The 22114-nt window shown below is 43.7% G+C and overlaps 2 protein-coding genes across 4 annotated transcripts; one reads left to right on the forward strand and one right to left on the reverse strand.

Annotated features, from left to right (window-relative positions):
• The first annotated feature begins 1815 nt into the window (after positions 1-1815).
• LOC139543818 (calcyphosin-like protein) lies at positions 1816-9253 on the forward strand. 2 transcript variants are annotated; one of them, XM_071350260.1, is made up of 5 exons: positions 1816-1968; positions 2330-2471; positions 2865-3042; positions 3152-3361; positions 8475-9253. In XM_071350260.1, the coding sequence occupies exons 1-5, from the start codon at positions 1878-1880 to the stop codon at positions 8574-8576; spliced, it is 723 nt and encodes a 240-aa protein (XP_071206361.1). In that variant the 5' UTR covers positions 1816-1877; the 3' UTR covers positions 8577-9253. The 2 variants fall into 2 exon arrangements, with proteins under 2 accessions (XP_071206361.1, XP_071206360.1); XM_071350259.1 differs by having other exon boundaries at positions 1865-1968; positions 2327-2471.
• On the reverse strand, positions 9170-21594 carry LOC139543817 (interleukin-7 receptor subunit alpha-like). Of its 2 annotated transcripts, none has more exons than XM_071350258.1 (8): positions 21343-21594; positions 21012-21129; positions 20670-20821; positions 17694-17845; positions 17349-17508; positions 17111-17210; positions 13719-13800; positions 9170-10501 (listed from the first exon to the last, which is right to left on the reverse strand). In XM_071350258.1, the coding sequence occupies exons 1-8, from the start codon at positions 21422-21424 to the stop codon at positions 10082-10084; spliced, it is 1266 nt and encodes a 421-aa protein (XP_071206359.1). In that variant the 5' UTR covers positions 21425-21594; the 3' UTR covers positions 9170-10081. The 2 variants fall into 2 exon arrangements, with proteins under 2 accessions (XP_071206359.1, XP_071206358.1); XM_071350257.1 differs by having other exon boundaries at positions 9170-10504.
• Between the last annotated feature and the right edge of the window lie 520 nt (positions 21595-22114).

A 22114-nucleotide genomic window follows, 5' to 3' on the forward strand; every position in this document is an offset into this window, starting at 1 on the left:
GAGGATTAATGTATTGTAGGCTACTTACTGTGATGTGGTTGTCCCACCTAGCTATCTTAATGTGAATGTACTAACTGTAAGTCTCTGGATAAGAGCATCTGCTAAATGACTCAAATGTAAATGTAAAATATTGATAGGTGTGTGAATTGGACCATATTGCTCTCCTTGCTGAGCATTTGAAATGTAACTAAACTCAGCAAAAAAATAAACATCCTCTCACTGTCAACTGCGTTTATTTCCAGCAAACTTGTGTAAATATTTGTATGAACATAACAAGATTCAACAACTGAGACATAAACTGAACAAGTTCCACAGACATGTGACTAACAGAAAAAGAATAATGTGTCCCTGAACAAAGGGAGGGTTAAAATCAAAAGTAACAGTCAGTATCTGGTGTGGCCACCAGCTGCATTAAGTACTGCAGTGCATCTCCTCCTCATGGACTGCACCAGATTTGCCAGGTCTTGCTGTGAGATGTTACCCCACTCTTCCACCAAGGCACCTGCAAGTTCCCGGACATTTCTGGGGGGAATGGCCCTAGCCCTCACCCTCCGATCCAACAGGTCCCAGACGTGCTCAATGGGATTGAGATCCGGGCTCTTCACTGGCCATGGCAGAACACTGCCATTCCTATCTTGCAGGAAATCACACACAGAATGAGCAGTATGGCTGGTGGCATTGTCATGCTGGAGGGTCATGTCAGGATGAGCCTACAGGAAGGGTACCACATGAGGGAGGAGGATGTCTTCCCTGTAACACACAGCGTTGAGATTGCCTGCAATGACGACAAGCTCAGTCCGATGATGCTGTTACACACCGCCCCAGACCATGACGGACCCTCCACCTCCAAATCGATCCCACTCCAGAGTACAGGCCTCGGTGTAACGCTCATTCCTTCGACGATAAATGCGAATCTGACCATCACCCCTGGTGAGTGAAGAGCACTTTTTGCCAGTCCTGTCTGGTCCAGCGACGGTGGGTTTGTGCCCGTTGTTGCCTGTGATGTCTGGTGAGGGCCTGCCTTACAACAGGCCCACAAGCCCTCAGTCCAGCCTCTCTCAGCCTATTGCGGACAGTCTGAGCACTGATGGAGGGATTGTGCGTTCCTGGTGTAACTCGGGCAGTTGTTGTTGCCATCCTGTACCTGTCCCACAGGTGTGATGTTCGGATGTACCGATCCTGTGCAGGTGTTGTTACATGTGGTCTGCCACTGCGAGGACGATCAGCTGTCCGTCCTGTCCCCCTGTAGTGCTGTCTTAGGCGTCGCACAGTACGGACATTAAAATGTATTGCCCTGGCCACATCTGCAGTCCTCATGCCTCCTTGCAGCATGCAAGGCACGTTCACGCAGATGAACAGGGACCCTGGGCATCTTTCTTTTGGTGTTTTTCAGAGTCAGTAGAAAGGCCTCTTTAGTGTCCTAAGTTTTCATAACTGTGACCTTAATTGCCTACCATCTGTAAGCTGTTAGACCGTTCCACAGGTGCATGTTCATTAACTGTTTATGGTTCATTGAACAAGCTTGGGAAACCGTGTTTAAACCCTTTACAATGAAGATCTGTGAAGTTATTTGGATTTTTACTAATTATCTTTGAAAGAAAGGGTCCTGAAAAAGGGACGTTTCTTGTTTTGCTGAGTTTAGTTTGGCCTACCCTTTCGAAAATGTATGGGAGTAAAAAGTACATATTTTCTTAAGGAATGTAGTGAAGTAAAAGTTGTCAAAAAATATAAATAGTAAAGTACAGATACCCCCAAGAACTATTTAAGTAGTACTTAAAAGTATTTGTATGTAGATACTTTACACCACTTTCCGTAAGCTGACTTGTGCTCAAGGGCCAAAGGGGGCAGGCAAGAGGATAAGGCAAGCCCACATTTCTATGGGAACGCGTAGGGGTGTGGACTGGGAAGAGGGGCCGCTGCTGATGTTGTTTACAGTTACAGGTTGCAATATCAATATTAACTTGCACGGTAAGTTGCTCGCATCTACAGATAAAGTAGCAAACAAATTCTAAATAACTTGTATTTAGGAAGCTAAATATCTAAATGTGTACCATTAGACTTTATTGCAAACACGGACATAATGCAAACGACTTGCTAGGCTAGTTTGACCGTTCAGCTAGCAAGCGCCAGGTGACAACTTGAATCTACCTGTTCGTTTCCCCACTACGCCCTTTTTGTCACATAGCTATCACATAGCTTTACGTTTCATTTATCATTGTCACCGTCTCTCAAATACTGTACTAGACATCATTGAAAATTGAATGTTTTCTGTATCAAATCGAAATGTATGCTTGGAAATCAGTTATGCAAATGCATTTCCTGGCAGCAGGTTTCATGGCGGGGACGTCACGACATGATCGGGAGATGGCAGTGAACGCCAAAAAACAGCTGTCTGTGTGCACAGACCCTGTGGAAAGCTTGAGGTTGCAGTGTCTTGCAAGAGGCTCTTCTGGCATCAAGGGTCTGGGCAGGTGAGAGAAAGGACAGTATACTTTTATGTGATGGGCAGAGTAAATGGTTCTATATCAACTGTTGCCCAGGAGGTCATCAACATCAAATAATTTATTTTATTTTATTTGACCTTTATTTAACTAGGCAAGTCATTTAAGAACAAATTCTTATTTTCAATGACGGCCTAGGAACAGTGGGTTTGTTTGATGCAGTAGTGATTTAACAGGCCAACTGTATCAAATATGTCACTAGTCAATCCTGTAACGTAGTCTGAATTAGTCTAAGGACCTCTCTTGGTTGGTTTATAAAATGCAAGGATTGTTTCAGTAATGTGAACTCCACGAAATACTGTCTGATTTTCTTCAACCAAGTATTTATCTTTTTTCTTCTGCAATTGTTTAATTATCTGTCAGAACATTCAAGATAATGGATGATGACAATAACCGTACGTTAGATATGAAGGAGTTTATGAAGGGCCTTAATGACTATGGTGTCCTCATCGAGAAAGAGGAAGCCATGGCAATGTTTCAGCGTTTTGACCGGGACAACAGTGGATTCATCGACTTTGATGAATTTCTCCTCACTCTCAGGGTAAATATCAGTGGTAGGGGTAAGCCTCTGAAGTACATGATAACTGTTGAAATGTGATCACACTTACAGTATGCCATTTGTAAACGTTGTGCATTATTTCTGCTTGCAGCCTCCGATGTCCACTGCCAGGAAGGAGGTGATCATGCAGGCCTTTAGGAAGCTGGATAAGACTAATGACGGGGTGATCACTATTGAAGATCTAAGGGGAGTTTACAATGTCAAGTACCACCCCAAATATCAAAACGGGGAATGGACAGAGGAGCAAGTATTCCGCAAATTCCTGGACAGCTTCGACTCTCCTTACGACAAGGACGGACAGGTAATACTGATAACAATGTTGGGTAGAGGTAATAAGGGTCTTACCATCATCCACCTCAACTATAGTGTACACCTATACTGCTCAACTAAGAAATATATAAGCAAATGGAGAGCGTTACACCCCACTAAACTTCTGCGTAGAGAAATATATAAGCAAAAGGAGAGCGTTACACCCCACTAAACTACTGCATAGAGAAATATAAACAAAAGGAGAGCGTTACACCCCACTAATCTACTGCATAGAGAAATATAAGCAAAGGGAGAGCGTTACACCCCACTAGACTTCTGCGTAGAGAAATATAAGCAAAAGGAGAGCGTTACACCCCACTAAACTTCTGCATAGAGAAATATATAAGCAAAAGGAGAGCGTTACACCCCACTAATCTACTGCATAGAGAAATATAAGCAAAGGGAGAGCGTTACACCCCACTAGACTTCTGCGTAGAGAAATATAAGCAAAAGGAGAGCGTTACACCCCACTAAACTTCTGCATAGAGAAATATATAAGCAAAAGGAGAGCGTTACACCCCACTAATCTACTGCATAGAGAAATATAAGCAAAAGGAGAGCGTTACACCCCACTAATCTACTGCATAGAGAAATATAAGCAAAAGGAGAGCGTTACACCCCACTAGACTTCTGCGTAGAGAAATATATAAGCAAAAGGAGAGCGTTACACCCCACTAGACTTCTGCGTAGAGAAATATAAGCAAAAGGAGAGCGTTACACCCCACTAATCTACTGCATAGAGAAATATAAGCAAAAGGAGAGTGTTACACCCCACTAATCTACTGCATAGAGAAATATAAGCAAAAGGAGAGCGTTACACCCCACTAAACTACTGCATAGAGAAATATATAGGCAAAAGGAGAGCGTTACACCCCACTAAACTACTGCATAGAGAAATATATAGGAAAAAGGAGAGCGTTACACCCCACTAAACTACTGCATAGAGAAATATAAGCTAAAGGAGAGCGTTACACCCCACTAAACTACTGCATAGAGAAATATAAGCAAAGGGAGAGCGTTACACCCCACTAAACTTCTGCGTAGAGAAAGATATAAGCAAAAGGAGAGCGTTACACCCCACTAATCTACTGCATAGAGAAATATATAAGCAAAAGGAGAGCGTTACACCCCACTAAACTACTGCATAGAGAAATATAAGCAAATGGAGAGCGTTACACCCCACTAAACTTCTGCGTAGAGAAATATATAAGCAAAAGGAGAGCGTTACACCCCACTAGACTACTGCATAGAGAAATATAAGCAAAAGGAGAGCGTTACACCCCACTAAACTACTGCATAGAGAAATATAAGCAAATGGAGAGCGTTACACCCCACTAAACTACTGCATAGAGAAATATAAGCAAATGGAGAGCGTTACACCCCACTAAACTTCTGCGTAGAGAAATATATAAGCAAAAGGAGAGCGTTACACCCCACTAAACTTCTGCGTAGAGAAATATATAAGCAAAAGGAGAGCGTTACACCCCACTAGACTACTGCATAGAGAAATATAAGCAAAAGGAGAGCGTTACACCCCACTAAACTACTGCATAGAGAAATATAAGCAAAGGGAGAGCGTTACACCCCACTAAACTTCTGCGTAGAGAAATATATAAGCAAAAGGAGAGCGTTACACCCCACTAATCTACTGCATAGAGAAATATATAAGCAAATGGAGAGCGTTACACCCCACTAAACTACTGCATAGAGAAATATAAGCAAATGGAGAGCGTTACACCCCACTAAACTACTGCATAGAGAAATATAAGCAAATGGGGAGCGTTACACCCCACTAAACTACTGCATAGAGAAATATAAGCAAAGGGAGAGCGTTACACCCCACTAAACTTCTGCGTAGAGAAATATAAGCAAAAGGAGAGCGTTACACCCCACTAAACTACTGCATAGAGAAATATAAGCAAAGGGAGAGCGTTACACCCCACTAAACTTCTGCGTAGAGAAATATATAAGCAAAAGGAGAGCGTTACACCCCACTAATCTACTGCATAGAGAAATATATAAGCAAATGGAGAGCGTTACACCCCACTAAACTACTGCATAGAGAAATATAAGCAAATGGAGAGCGTTACACCCGACTAAACTTCTGCGTAGAGAAATATATAAGCAAAAGGAGAGCGTTACACCCCACTAGACTACTGAATAGAGAAATATAAGCAAAAGGAGAGCGTTACACCCCACTAAACTACTGCATAGAGAAATATAAGCAAATGGAGAGCGTTACACCCCACTAAACTACTGCATAGAGAAATATAAGCAAAAGGAGAGCGTTACACCCCACTAAACTTCTGCATAGAGAAATATATAAGCAAAAGGAGAGCGTTACACCCCACTAATCTACTGCATAGAGAAATATAAGCAAAAGGAGAGGGTTACACCCCACTAATCTACTGCATAGAGAAATATAAGCAAAAGGAGAGCGTTACACCCCACTAGACTTCTGCGTAGAGAAATATATAAGCAAAAGGAGAGCGTTACACCCCACTAGACTTCTGCGTAGAGAAATATAAGCAAAAGGAGAGCGTTACACCCCACTAATCTACTGCATAGAGAAATATAAGCAAAAGGAGAGCGTTACACCCCACTAATCTACTGCATAGAGAAATATAAGCAAAAGGAGAGCGTTACACCCCACTAAACTACTGCATAGAGAAATATATAGGCAAAAGGAGAGCGTTACACCCCACTAAACTACTGCATAGAGAAATATATAGGCAAAAGGAGAGCGTTACACCCCACTAAACTACTGCATAGAGAAATATAAGCTAAAGGAGAGCGTTACACCCCACTAAACTACTGCATAGAGAAATATAAGCAAAGGGAGAGCGTTACACCCCACTAAACTTCTGCGTAGAGAAATATATAAGCAAAAGGAGAGCGTTACACCCCACTAATCTACTGCATAGAGAAATATATAAGCAAAAGGAGAGCGTTACACCCCACTAAACTACTGCATAGAGAAATATAAGCAAATGGAGAGCGTTACACCCCACTAAACTTCTGCGTAGAGAAATATATAAGCAAAAGGAGAGCGTTACACCCCACTAAACTTCTGCGTAGAGAAATATATAAGCAAAAGGAGAGCGTTACACCCCACTAGACTACTGCATAGAGAAATATAAGCAAAAGGAGAGCGTTACACCCCACTAAACTACTGCATAGAGAAATATAAGCAAATGGAGAGCGTTACACCCCACTAAACTTCTGCGTAGAGAAATATATAAGCAAAAGGAGAGCGTTACACCCCACTAGACTACTGCATAGAGAAATATATAAGCAAAAGGAGAGCGTTACACCCCACTAAACTACTGCATAGAGAAATATAAGCAAATGGAGAGCGTTACACCCCACTAAACTACTGCATAGAGAAATATAAGCAAAGGGAGAGCGTTACACCCCACTAAACTTCTGCGTAGAGAAATATAAGCAAAAGGAGAGCGTTACACCCCACTAAACTACTGCATAGAGAAATATAAGCAAAGGGAGAGCGTTACACCCCACTAAACTTCTGCGTAGAGAAATATATAAGCAAAAGGAGAGCGTTACACCCCACTAAACTACTGCATAGAGAAATATAAGCAAATGGAGAGCGTTACACCCCACTAAACTTCTGCGTAGAGAAATATATAAGCAAAAGGAGAGCGTTACACCCCACTAAACTACTGCATAGAGAAATATAAGCAAATGGAGAGCGTTACACCCCACTAAACTTCTGCGTAGAGAAATATATAAGCAAAAGGAGAGCGTTACACCCCACTAAACTACTGCATAGAGAAAGACCATGGTGTCTCCTTTCGCTTATATTTCTCTATGCAGTAGTTTAGTATAATATGTACATGGGGCCGTGCATTATCATGCCGAAACATGAGGTGATGGCAGCGGATGAATGGCACTATAATGGGCCTCAGGATCTTGTCACAATATCTTTGTGCATCGAAATTTCCATCGATAAAATGCAAATTAATTGTTGTCCGTAGCTTATGCCTGGCCATACCAAATCCCCACCACCACCATGGGGCACTCTGTTCACAACGTTGACATCAGCAAAACACTCGCCCACACAATGCCATGCCACGCCATCTGCCCATTACAGTTGAAACTGGGATTCATACGTGAAGAGCACACTTCTCCAGCGTGCCAGTGGCCATCGAAGGTGAGCATTTGCCCGCTGAAGTCGGTTACGGTTACCCTGGTGAGGATGGCGAGCATGCAGATGAGCTTCCCTGAGACGATTTCTGACAGCAGAAATTCTTTGGTTGTGCAAACCCACAGTTTTATCAGCTGTCTGGATGGCTGGTCTCAGGCGATCCTGCAGGTGAAGAAGCCGGATTTGGAGGTCCTGAGCTGGCGTGGTTACACGTGGTTGTGAGGCCAGTTGGACATAATGCCAAATTCTCTAAAACCACGTTGGAGGCGGCTTATGGTAGAGAAATTAACATGGCAACAGCTCTGGTGGACATTTGTGATGTCAGCATGCCAATTGCATGCTCCCTCAAAACGTAAGACTTCTATGACATTTTGTTGTGTGACAAAACTGCACATTTTAGTGTCCTTTTATTGTCCCTAGCAGAAGGTGCACCTGTGTAATGATCATGCTGTTTAGTCAGCTTCTTGATATGCCAGTGGATGGATTATCTTGGCAAAGGAGAGACTCTCACTTACAGGAATGTAAACACATTTGTGCACATAAACAAAAAAATCAGCTCATGAAACATGGGACCAACACTTTACATGTTGCGTTATATTTTTGTTCAGTGTATAATGCACCTTTAGTGGCCTGATTAAATAAGCATTTGGACGTTAGATGAAAATGTCTGAATGTATTGATCAAATCAAATGTTATTTATCACATGCACGGAATACAACAGGTGTAGGTAGACCTTACAGTGAAATGCTTACAAAAAAAGGGTGGGGGGCAATGCAAAAGGGTGACACCCTCAGCTCTCACACAACCTTGCCTTTCCCTTTCAACTCTTTTGTGTTCCAGTTCTCCTTATCAGTGCAATGTGGGTTTTCTGTCTCTATCTGACACTGATGGTATAGGCTGGTTCAGTAAGCTCTGTCTGTCACTTCCTCCCCTTCTGCAGGTCACCAAGGAGGAGTTTCTCAACTACTACTGCGGAGTCAGCGCCTCCATCGACAGTGATGTCTATTTCATTCTAATGATGAAAAATGCATGGAAATTATGAGTTTTAAGTTGATACATTTATGATAATGATTTTTAATGGACAGTTCTTCAAGGTGCTTTCTTAAACTAATATTTTGTTATGGAAATCATGTTGACAAACTAATATTTATAATTTCCCAATGATATGCAAGTGGTTATGAATGACTTGTTCATATTTTGTGCAATGTTAAAATATGTATTTCAGTTAGTCACTCTCTCCACAAGCTAACTAACTACATCTAGCTATATATATATATGTATTGTAGAAAACTGTAGTCCACAGTCTGACACCTCGATCAGACCGACAGCATCATTACATACCGTTTTGCATAGCTACGCAACTAAACTGAACGCATGTATATACCATACCATGTTATGCATTACACAGAACGCACTGCAACTGCCTCTGCAACGCAATGCTGCAAAGCAAAAGCAGAATTCCTTTGTAAATGAATGTACTTCAACAGCGTTTTGGTACACCAGGTCTGATTGAGGCGTCAATGTTGGAATACAACTTTATAAAGACACAGGAAAACCATAGAGATCCCCTTACATTCAGATTGGTTGAACAGATACAACAAGAATGATAAATCAAAGTACAGTCATTTCAGGGGATGAGAGCAGAAGAAATTATACTTTTAATTTATTTATTATGCATACACATTTGATCTGTTTTAATAAAATGTTTTAAACACAAAATTCAACAATGGTCATTTTTATACAGGAAATGCTGTCACATTTGTCAGAGTAAAATATACAAATACCAGATACACAGAAAAAAAAGCTGTAATACGGTGAAGCTGAAGACTGTCTAATGCTATGTCTCCCATAACGTGTTCAACAAAATGATCAAGCGTTCTGCATTGAAAACGAATGCATGATAGTTCATAGTACAATACATTCAAAGTTTTAAAAAACTACGTACTGGTAACTGCAGGAAATACAATCATGTATGTGCAAAAAGAATTAATCAAACCTTATTGCCATGTTTATGTCTATAAATGTGTAGAAGGGTTCAAACCCTGAGGAATTGAATGATACATTCTAGGTTTACTTTGCAGCTGTTGTCATGGTAAAGTAAAGAGTATCTTTGTCAAGGTCATAAGAAGCAGCAGTGTGTGTTATAATAATATTAGGCCAGGATATCACGGTGGCTCCTCAGTACAATATACAAAATGGGAAGAAGTGCAAATGCAAAAATAATATATAAAGGAGGGACAGCTTTGTATTTCAAGTTAGTCAAGTCAAGTTCTCCCTTGTCTTTTGCAACTACCAACAGATTAATAACACAAGACCTAAGAAACATAATGAGGATTATTCCTGTTCTGTCTCCTATCATTTGTAAATAACATGTGCATTGAGTTCTGCTAGTCTTGTGATACTGGGAGTCAGTGGATAGTCAGTTTGAGTCACGGTGGATCAAATAGACCTCATATGAAAGCAGCCGTTAACAAAGTCGCTCAGAGCTCAGCGTAAGAATGTAATAAGAAGCTATAACCTTGAATAAGCTCTTTCTCTCTACATCTCTCACTGGATCTGATAGAAACTAGACATGGTGACATACACCTCACCTTTACCTCCTTGCTGGGTAGCAACTAGCCCCTCAGGACCAATGTTACCATCACTGTCGTCTGTCTCCACACTCTCCGTGTCACTCTTCAGGTCCAGGATACCCATGGTGGAGCCACTGCTCCCAGCCCCAAAGTCGGGGTGCTCTCCTGGGGACTTGCACCTCAACAGTATGGCCTCCGAACCTTCACTACTGGTGCTATGGCAGGACTTCGTATCCCCATCACACTCTTGAATGAGGTATTGATCTTTGACCTCAGTGAGGTGATGGGCGTCAGAGTCAGGGGGTTGGGCAGTAACGTGCTGCTCCTCGTCCAGCTCCACCAGCTGGATCTTGAGGTCACTGAACACCTCTGGGTTAAAGCTCAGAGGTTGGCCCTGCTGGGTCACAGGAAAGAGACAGGATAAACCAATATCCTTCTAACTCATTATGGACATTACTGTTCCCAATCTAGTGCATATCAGAGGACTTACACTACATAACAAAAAGTATGTGGACACCTGCTCATTGAACATCTCATTCCAAAATCATGGGCATTAGTATGAAGTTGGTCCCTCCTTTGCTGCTATAACAGCCTCCACTCTTCTGGGAAGGCTCTCCACTTGATGATGGAACATTGCAGCGGGGACCTGCTTCCATTCAGCCACAAGAGTATTATTGAGGTCGGGCACTGATGTTGGGCAATTAGGCCTGGCTCGCAGTCGGCGTTCCAATTCATTCCAAAGGTGTTCGAACGGGTTGAGGTCAGGGCTCTGTGCAGGCCAGTCAAGTTCTTCCACACCAATCTCGACAAACCATTTCTGAATGGCATTGTCATGCTGCAATAGGAAAGGCCCTTTCCCAAACTGTTGCCACAAAGTTGGAAGCACAGAATAGTCTAGAATGTTATTGTATGCTGTAGCATTAAGATTTCCCTTCACTGGAACTAAGAGGCCTAGCCTGAACCATAAAAAACAGCCCCAGACCATTATTTCTCCTCCACCAAACTTTACAGTTGGCACTATGCATTCGGGAAGGTAGCGTTCTGGCATCCGTCAAACCCAGATTCGTCCGTCAGACTGCCAGATGGTGAAGCGTGATTCATCACTCCAGAGAACGTTTCCACTGCTCCAGAGTCCAATGGCGGCAAGCTTTACACAACTCCAGCCAACGCTTGGCATTGCGAGTGGTAATCTTAGGCTTGTGTGTGGCTGATTGGCCATGGAAACCCAGAGTTTGCAACCACACATACAGACGATTTTTACGCGCTATGCGCTTTAGCACTCGGCTATCCCATTCTATGAGTTTGTGTGGCCCACTTTGCGCTTGAGCCATTCTTGCTACTAAACGTTTCCACTTCACAATAACAGCACTTACAGTTGACCGGGGCAGCTCTAGAAGGGCAGAAATTTGACGAACTGACTTGTTGGAAAGGTGACATCCCATGACGATGCCACGTTGAAAGTCAAAGTCACTGAGCTCTTCAGTATGGCCATTCTACTGCCAATGTTTGTCTATGGGGATTGCATGGCGATGTGCTGGATTTTATACACGTGTCAGCAACGGGTGTGGCTGAAATAGCCGAATCCACTCATTTGAATGGGTGTCCACATACTTTTGTATGTACAGTGCATTTGGAAAGTATTCAGACCCCTTCCCTTTTTCATATTTTGTTACGTTACAGCCTTATTCTAAAATGGATGTAATGTATTTTCCCCCTCATCAATCTACACACAATACCCCATAATGAGAAACAGAAAACAGGTTTTTAGAAATTTTGCTAATTTATTTATATACCTTATTTACATAAGTATTCAGACCCTTTGCTATAAGACTTGAAATTGAGCTCAGGCGCATCCTGTTTCCATTGATCATCCTTGAGATGTTTATATGATTGATTGAATTTACCACAGGTGGACTCCAATCGATTGGGCATGATTTGGAAAGGTACACACCTGTCTATAAGGTCCCACAGTTGACAGTGCATGTCAGAGCAAAAACCAAGCCATGAGGTCAAAGGCATTGGCCCTCAAGCTCCAAGACATGATTGTGTCGATGCACAGATCTGGGGAAGGGTACCAAAAACTTTCTGCAGCATTGAAGGTCCCCAAGAAAACAGTGGCCTCCATCATTCTTAAACGGAAGAAGTTTGGAACCACCAAGACTCTTTGTAGAGCTAGCCACCCGGCCAAACTAAGCAACCCGGAGAGAAGGGCCTTGGTCAGTGAGGTGACCAAGAACCTGATGGTCACTATTTTTTTATTTATTTTTTATTTTACCGTTATTTTACCAGGTAAGTTGACTGAGAACACGTTCTCATTTGCAGCAACGACCTGGGGAATAGTTACAGGGGAGAGGAGGGGGATGAATGAGCCAATTGTAAACTGGGGATTATTAGGTGACCATGATGGTTTGAGGGCCAGATTGGGAATTTAGCCAGGACACCGGGGTTAACACCCCTACTCTTACGATAAGTGCCATGGGATCTTTAATGACCTCAGAGAGTCAGGACACCCGTTTAACGTCCCATCCGAAAGACGGCACCCTACACAGGGCAGTGTCCCCAATCACTGCCCTGGGGCATTGGGATATTTTTTAGACCAGAGGAAAGAGTGCCTCCTACTGGCCCTCCAACACCACTTCCAGCAGCATCTGGTCTCCCATCCAGGGACTGACCAGGACCAACCCTGCTTAGCTTCAGAAGCAAGCCAGCAGTGGTATGCAGGGTGGTATGCTGCTGGCCACTATGACAGAGCTCCATCTGTGGAGATGGGAGAACCTTCCAGAAGGACAACCATCTCTGCAGCACTCCACCAATCAGGCCTTTATGGTAGAGTGGCCAGACTTAAGCCACTCCTCAGTAAAAGGCACATTGCAGCCCTCTTAGAGTTTGCCAAAAGGCACCTAAAGGACTCTGACAATGAGAAGCAAGATTCTCCGGTCTGATGGAACCAAGATTGAACTCTTTGGCCTGAATGCCAAGCGTCACGTCTGGAGGAAACCTGGCACAATTCCTACGGTGAAGCATGGTGGTGGAAGCATTATGCTGTGTGAATGTTTTTCAGCTGCAGGGAAAGGGAGCAAACTAAAGAGAGATCCTTGATGAAAACCTGTTCCAGAGCACTCAGGACCTCAGACTGTGGCGAAGATTCACCTTCCAACAGGACAACGACCCTATGCACACAGACAAGACAACGCAGGAGTGGCTTCAGGACAAGTCTCTGAATATCCTTGAGTGGCCCAGACAGAGCCCGGACGTGAACCCGATCGAACATCTCTGGAGAGACCTGAAAATAGCTTTGCAGCGATGCTCCCCATCTAACCTGACAGAGCTCGAGAGGATTAGCAGAGAAGAATGGGGGATACTCCCCAAATACAGGTGTGCCAAGCTTATAGCATCAACACTCGAGGCTGTAATCGCTGCCAGAGGTTCTTCAACAAAGTACTGAGTAAAGGGTCTGAATACTTATGTAAATGTAATATGTCAGTATGCTTTGTCATTATGGGGTATTGTGTGTAGATTGATGAGGAAACATATATTTTTAATAAGGCTGTAACGTAACAAAATGTGGAAAAAGTCAATGGGTCAGAATAGTTTTAGAATGTATAGTGTACCTTCATTGGCTCGTAGGTCTGGACGATCTGGAGAAGTGTGTGTTTGGGATGTGGAATGCTTGGCCATATGAAGGAATGTATTCTGTGAGGAAAGAGAGATATGAGAGTGGAGGACATGCACACACACACACGGAGCGGATGGCTGCCGTCTTATCGGTTCTTAACCAACCGTGCTATTTTGTTTGTTTTTTCACGTTTTGTACATAATGTTGCTGCTACCATCTCTTATGACCGAAAAGAGCTTCTGGACATCAGAACAGCGATTACTCACCTCGAATTGGACGAAGAGTTTTTCTTTAATGAGTCAGACGGGAAGGATATACTACAAACACTCTAACGGACCCTCATCCCCGTCATTCGCTCGAGAAGGAAACAAAGATTTTGCGTAAAGAGATCAGGGTGCCTTGTGAGGATCAGGCGACGATCTGCCTTTGCCATCCGTCCTGCTAGCTATTGTTAAATCGCTGGAAAATAAATGGGACGAACTGAAAGCACATATATCCTACCAACATGACATTAAAAACTGTAATATCTTATGTTTCACCGAGTCGTGGCTGAACGACGACATTAATAACATACAGCTGGCGGGTTATACATTCTATCGGCAGGATAGAACAGCAGCTTCTAGTAAGACACGGGGCTGGGGTCTATGCATATATGTAAACAACAGCTGGTGCACGATATCTAAGGAAGTCTCGAGGTTTTGCTCACCTGAGGTAGAGTATCTCATGATTAGCTGTAGACCACACGATCTACCTAGAGATTTTTCATCTGTAATTTTCGTAGCTGTCTACATACCACCAGACCGATGCTGGCACTAAAACCGCACTCAATGAGCTGTATACCGCCATAAGCAAACAGGAAAGCGCTCATCCAGAGGTGGCACTCCTAGTGGCCGGGGACTTTAATGCAGGGAAACTTAAATCAGTTTTACCTAATTTCTAGCAGCATGTTAAATGTGCAACCAGAGGGGGGGAAAACGATAGAAAAAAAACACCTTTACTCCACACACAGAGACGCGTACAAAGCTCTCCCTCGCCCTCCATTTGGTAAATCTGACCATAATTCTATCCTCCTGATTCCTGCTTACAAGCAAATATTAAAGCAGAAAACACCAGTGACTCGGTCTATAAAAAGGTGGTCAGATGAAGCAGATGCTAAACTACAGGACTGTTTTGCTAGCACAGACTGGAATATGTTCCGGGATTCTTCCGATGGCATTGAGGAGTACACCACATCAGTCACAGGCTTTATCAATAAGTGCATCGATGACGTCATCCCCACAGTGACCGTACGTACATACCCCAACCAGAAGCCATGGATTACAGGCAACATTTGCACTGAGCTAAAGGGTAGAACTGCCGCTTTCAAGGAGCGGGACTCTAACCCGGAAGCTTATATGAAATCCCGCTATGCCCTCCGACGAACCATCAAACAGGCAAAGCGTCAGTACAGGACTGATCGAATTGTACTACACCGGCTCCGATGCTCGTCGGATGTGGCAGGGCTTGCAAACTATTATAGACTACAAAGGGAAGCACAGCCGCGAGCTGCCCAGTGACACAAGCCTACCAGATGAGCTAAATAACTTCTATGCTCGCTTCGAGGCAAGTAACACTGAAACATGCATGAGAGCATCAGCTGTTCCAGACGACTGTGTGATCACGCTCTCCAAACCCGATGTGAGTAAGACTTTGAAACAGGTCAACATTTACAAGGCCGCAGGGCCAGACGGATTACCAGGATGTGTACTCCGAGCATGCGCTGACCAACTGGCAAGTGTCTTCATTGACATTTTCAACCCTGTCTGAGTCTGTAATACCAACATGTTTCAAGCAGACCACCATAGTCCCTGTGCCCAAGAACACTAAGGTAACCTGCCTAAATGACTACCGACCCGTAGCACTCATGTCTGTAGCCAGGAAAGGCTTTGAAAGGCTGGTCATGGCTCACATCAACACCATTATCCTAGAAACCCTCGACCCACTCCAATTTGCATACCGCACCAACAGATCCACAGATGATGCAATCTCTATTGCACTTCACACTGCCCTTTCACACCTGGACAAAAGGAACACCTATGTGAGAATGCTATTCATTGACTTCAGCTCAGCGTTCAACACCATAGTGCCCTCAAAGCTCATCACTAAGCTAAGGACCTTGGGACTAAACACCTCCCTCTGCAACTGGTTCCTGGACATCCTGACGTGCCGCCCCTAGCTGGTAGGGGTAGGTGACAACACATCTGCCACGCTGATCCTCAATACGGATGCCCCTCAGGGGTGCGTGCTCAGTCCCCTGTACTCCCATTTCACTAATGACTGCACGGCCTGGCACAACGCCAACACCATCATCAAGTTTGCCGATGACACAACAGTGGTAGGCCTGATCACCGACAACGATGAGACAGCCTATATGGAGGAGGTCAGAGACTTGACCGTGTGGTGCAAGGACAACAACCACTCCCTCAACGTGATCAAGACAAAGGAGATGATTGTGGACTACAGGAAAAGGAGTACCGAGCACGCCCCCATTCTCATCGACAGGGCTGTGGTGGAGCAGGTTGAGAGCTTCAAGTTTCTTGGCGTCCACATCACCAACAAACTAACATGGTCCAAGCACACCAAGACAGTCGTGAAGAGGGCACAACAAAACCTATTTTCAGGAGACTGAAAATATTTGGCATGGGTCCTCAGATCCTCAAAAGGTTTTACAGCTGCACCATCGAGAGCATCCTGACGGGTTGCATCACTGCCTGGTATGGCAACTGCTCAGCCTCCGACCGCAAGGCACTACAGGGGGTAGTGCGTACGGCCCAGTACATCACTGGGGCCAAGCTTCCTGCCATCCAGGACCTCTATACCAGGCGGTGTCAGAGGAAGGCCCTAAAAATTGTCAAAGACTCCAGCCACCTTAGTCATAGACTGTTCTCTCTGCTAACGCACGACAAGCGGCTAATCAAATGGCTACCCAGACTATTTGCACCCCCCCTTTCTGCGCTGCTGCTACTCTCTGTTATTATCTATGCATAGTCACTTTAATAACTCTACCTATATGTACATATTACCTCAATTACCTCTACACCGGTGACCCTGCACATTGACTCTGTACCGGTATCCCCTGTATAGAGCGCCGCTATTGTTATTTACTGCTGCCCTTTAATTATTTGTTATTCTTATCTCTTACTTTTTTGAAGGTATTTTCTTAAATCTTCATTGTTGGTTAAGGGCTTGTAAGTAAGTATTTCACTGTAAGGTTGTATTCGGCGCATGTGACAAATCAAATTTGATTTGATTTGACACACACGCGCACACACACACACACACACACACACACACACACACACACAAAAGATGATTTGCAGAGGAAAAGGAGACCAATTTAATACTCACTGTAATCTCCAGAAAATACTAACTGCCAAGGTGACCAGAAGCAGAGCAAAAATGGCCACAATGAGTGAGTAGGACAGCATCTGGACATCTGTCTTTGTCTCTGTAGGTGAGTGGAGAGAGAACGAGAGCAGAGACGATGCATGTGACTCCCATTTCCTCTACCCTCTATCACTTCCAACTGCACAGTCTCAATATCATACTATACTTTTTAGACACGTAAGTCTATTTTTTTTTTTACCTTTGTCTGTTCTGAAACTGAGGGGGACACTCCATTCACTCCAGCTCCCATCAAAGTACCTCCCGTTTGGCTTGGCTCGAACCTTGACGTGATACTCTGTGTTCTTATGGAGGTACTCGTCCCCCTCGATGATCAGAGGCTGATAGGTTATGCTATGAACCTATGAACAGGGTACACCGTAAAAGAAGAACAAGACAAGAAATTGTGTTCATAGAATATACTGTACTATACAGAGTAACTACAGTGTTGCTAAATAATTATGTCTGAACTAAAGGGAAATATATATCATATAGTTAAGCGTTTGCATCCAAAAATCCAAGAAAAATAGACTTTTGGCTACTGTACCAGAGTATTTTTGACACTCCAGATGCGAAATTGGAACAGTTGATTGCTGGGGTTCAGGTAATCGTTTAGGTATGGATTCCCAATGTAAATAAGAGCCCGGTTGGAGCTCCCCAGAAATGTGACATTCACCACCCAAGGACTCATGGGTTTAACTAAACCATAAAGATGAACAAGAAACAAGAGGATAAGTGTTAAGGGCAATTGATGAAGGAGACAACTAAGGACTCTCAATTGATGGAAGATGTCATGTAAAAACTGTCATTCAAACCATAGTGTCTTCACGATATTTTCAACCTCTCCCTGACCCACTATGTAATATCTACAAGTTTCAAGCAGACCACCATAGTCCCTGTGCCCAAGAACGCCAAGGTAACCTGCCTAAATGACTATTGCCCCGTAGTGCTCACATCTGTAGCCTTGAAATGCTTTGAAAGGTTGGTCACATCAACACCATCACCCCAGACACTCTGGACCCACTCCAATTCGCATATCGCCCCAACAGATCCACAGATGACTCAATTTCTATTGCATTCCACACTGCCCTTTCCCAGCTGGACAAAAGGAACACCTATGTGAGGATGCTGTTTATTGACTACAGCTCAGCGTTCAACCCCATAATTCCCTCCAAATTAAAAACCTCCCTCTGCAACTGGATCCTTGACTACCTGACGTGCCGCCCCCACGTGATGAGGGTAGGCAACAACACATCCGCCACGCTGACCCTCAACACAGGGGCCCCTCATGTTTGCTTAGTCCCCTCCTGTACTCCCTGTTCACCCATGACTGCGGTGATATGCCTGATCACCGACAACAACGAGACAGCCTATAGGGAAGAGGTCAGAAAGCTGGCAGTGTGGTGCCAGGACAACAACCACTTCCTCAATGTCAGCAAGACAAAGATGCTGATCGTGGATTACAGGAAGGGCCGAGCACGCCCCCATCCACATCGACAGGGCTGTAGTGGAGCAGGTCGAGAGCTTTAAGTTCCTCGGTGTCCACATCCCTAAGAACTTATCATGGTTCACACACACCAACACAGTCATGAAGAGGGCACGACAACGGCTCCTCCCACTCAGGAAGCTGAAAAGATTTGACATGGGCCCTCAGATCCTCCAGAAGTTATACAGCTGCACCATTGAGAGCATCTTGACTGGCTGCATCACAGCTTGGCATGGCAACTGCTTGGTATCTGACCGCGAGGCGCTACAGAGGGTAGTGCGTACGGCCCAGTACATCCCTTAGGCCGAGCTCTCTGCCATCCAAGACCTCTATAGCAGGTGGTGTCAGAGGTAGGCCTTAAAAATTGTCAGACTCCAGCCATCCAAGTCATAGACTGTTCTCTACTACCGCATGGCAAACGGCATCGATGCACCAAGTCTAGAACCAACAGGACCCTGAATAGCTTCTACCTCCAAGCCATAAGACTGCTAAGTAATTAGTTAAAAAGATAACCACTAGGCCTCCTGAGTGGCGCAGCGGTCTAAGGCACTGTATTGCAGTGCTTGAGGCGTCACTACAGACCCTGGGTTCGATCCCAGGCTGTGTCGCAGTTGGCTGCGATCGGTAGACCCATGAGGCGGCGCACAATTGGCCCACGTCGTCCGGGTTAGGGGAGGGTTTGGCCAGCCGGGATGTCCTTATCCCATCGCACTCTAGAGACTCCTTGTGGCGGGCCGGGTCCATGCACGCTGATTTCAGTCGCCAGTTGTACGGTGTTTCCTCCGACACATTGGTGCGGCTGACTTCCAGGTTAAACGAGCAGTGTGGCTTGGCGGGGTCGTGTTTTGGAGGACGCATGGCTCCCAACCTTTGTCTCTCCCGAGTCCATACGGGAGTTGCAGCTATAGGACAAGACTGTAACTACCAATTGGATATCCCGATATTGGGGTAAAAAATTAAAAAATAAAGATGACCAATAGCTACCCGGACTATTTGCATTGACGCTTTTTTCACTTACTCTTTTGACTCATCACATACGCTGCTTGTACTGTTTATTATCTATGTTGCCTAGTCACTTTATCCCTACCTACAGTACCAGTCAAAAGTTTGGACACACCTACTCATTTAATGTTTTTATTTTTATTTTTTTATTTTTTTATCTTTATTTATACCAATTTTCTACATTGTAGAATAATAGTGAACACATCAAAACTATGAAATAACAAATAAGGAATCATGTAGTAACCAAAAAAGTGTTAAACAAATCAAAATATATTTTATATTTCAGATTCTTCAAAGTAGCCACCCTTTGCTTTGATGACAGCTTTGTACACTCTTGGCATTCTCTCAACCAGCTTCATGAGGAATGCTTTTCCAACAGTCTTGAAGGAGTTTCCACATATGCTGAGCACTTGTTTGCTGCTTTTCCTTCACTCTGCGGTCCAACTCATCCCAAACCATCTCAATTGGGTTGAAGTCGGGTGATTGTGGAGGCTAGGTCATCTGATACAGCACCATCACTCTCCTTCTTGGACAAATAGCCCTCACACAGCCTGGAGGTGTGTTTTGGGTCATTGTCCTGTTGAAAAATAAATGATAGTCCCACTCAGCGCAAAACAGATGGGATTCCAGGTGATTACCTCATGAAACTGGTTGAGAGAATGCCAAGAATGATGTCTTCACTATTATTCTACAATGTAGAAAATAGTAAAAATAAAGAAAAACCCTTGATGTGTAGGTGTGTCCAACTTTTGACTGGTACTGTGTATGGACATACAGTATCTGCCTCAATTATCTCGTACCCCTGCACATCGACTCGGAACTAGTACCCGTGAGTATAGCCAAGTTATCGTTACTCATTGTGTATTTATTCCTCTTGTCATTATTTTTCTATAAAATATATATTTTTAACTCTGCATTTTTGGAAAACAACCCATAAGTAAGTATTTCACTGTTGGTCTACACCTGTTGTTTAACGAAGCATGTGACAAATAGGTGTAATTTAGGGTGAGAAGGTATGAAATTATGATAACTTACTTATTTTTGCCAAGAGGATTGTTTTCCAAAATGTGCTGCCTCCTTTTAATTGAATGGTGAGATTACACGGTGGCAGAGTGGCCAGGTTCGTAAATGTGACATTATTCCCCTTCTCTTTCAGACAGCGTTGCTCACCAATGCTGTTGCTGTAGCTGTAAACATAATATTCATAAAATCAGATTCAGGGAATAATTTCCGAGTCCAGCTGAGGATTTTACACATTTGGATATCTGTATATGCAGTAAGGGTGGAGTTCTTCTACCCATGATTTATGTCCTATGTAATGTACAAGCTCCTAACTAACATAGCTGATGTTCAGTGGTCTTCTAGAAGGTTCATTACCAAAGAATCATGGCTTTTACGTCCTCTATTTCATCATCACCGTTGTCATCATCAAAGTGGCAGGTTAGGGTGTTTGGTGATGACACACTTAGATGAGAAGTGCAGAGTATTCTGGGTTCTGGGAGGGAAAGGAAAGGAAACCATTTAAGCAATTTAGATGAGGTCAACAGCAGCGAATCCAGATACATTTTGTCAAATACATTTTGGTATGGAGTGAGAAATAACAGTCAATGATGCACCAGCACTGTATTTTTGGACACAAACGTTGCAGTGAATGTAAATAATTCTTAAAGAGAATTAAAATAACTCTTCAAGAGAAAAGGCAACTCACCGTTGTCAGCCCATTCTCTTCCACTTTGAGAGTGCACCAGAACTGGGAGAAGGAGTAGGGCGATCCACAGGCTGTATGCCATTTTTCACAAAGGTGTCACACTAACATAAGATGTAGTGGCACCACACACAGCGGTGTTAGACTTAGGGCACACACGCACAAGGAACTCAAAGTGATGTCTCAATGAACTTTCAGTATAAATATCACAGAGGAGAGCAGAAAATAGCGAGAGAGAGTGGTAGGAAGAGGGGGTGGCAGAGAGAGAGAGAGAGAGAGAGAGAGCAAGAGGGAGAGAGAGGGCGGGGGCAGAGAAAGGGTTTTTGGGTCCATATACCTTACCGGATACGTTTATGCAATTGTCAGGTTATATTCTATATTCTGTAATATCCCTGAGAGTAGTATGATACTCATCCAATTGTCGGGTTATATTCTTCTGCTATTGACGGGCTAACCCTAACTTCAAGATTTGTATTGCCATTGTTTATTCATTGTTTATTGTTTATTCTGACCCCGTGATATCACTCTCAGTGATATCACAGGGGGTCAGTATTTCAAGGTTTATCTAGCCAGGTCACATTCCTGCATGAGAATTTCAGATAGAAAACATTCTCACAGAAACAACTAAGACAGGGGGAGGTGTTGGGTGCCTATTTATTCAGTGCTCCAAGCATTACAATATGGGAAAGGTTTGCTGCTACGGAGACCTTGTATATTTACACAGACAGAAGAATATATCATTTTCTTACTTTCAAACACTTGTGTTTTCACATAG

Source organism: Salvelinus alpinus, chromosome 18, assembly GCF_045679555.1.
Source record: "Salvelinus alpinus chromosome 18, SLU_Salpinus.1, whole genome shotgun sequence".
In the NCBI taxonomy this organism is placed as follows: domain Eukaryota; kingdom Metazoa; phylum Chordata; class Actinopteri; order Salmoniformes; family Salmonidae; genus Salvelinus; species Salvelinus alpinus.

Coding starts and splice junctions, on each gene's coding strand:
- LOC139543818 (XM_071350259.1), top strand. CDS start 1,878: ATGGGAACGCGTAGGGGTGTGGACTGGGAAGAGGGGCCGCTGCTGATG. Junction 1,969..2,326: donor TATCAATATTAACTTGCACG/GTAAGTTGCTCG, acceptor ATTTCCTGGCAG/CAGGTTTCATGGCGGGGACG. Junction 3,362..8,474: donor CTTACGACAAGGACGGACAG/GTAATACTGATA, acceptor CCCCTTCTGCAG/GTCACCAAGGAGGAGTTTCT.
- LOC139543817 (XM_071350257.1), bottom strand. CDS start 21,424: ATGGCATACAGCCTGTGGATCGCCCTACTCCTTCTCCCAGTTCTGGTG. Junction 17,509..17,693: donor GGAGTGTCAAAAATACTCTG/GTACAGTAGCCA, acceptor CCCTGTTCATAG/GTTCATAGCATAACCTATCA. Junction 13,801..17,110: donor AGTATTTTCTGGAGATTACA/GTGAGTATTAAA, acceptor CTTTCCTCACAG/AATACATTCCTTCATATGGC.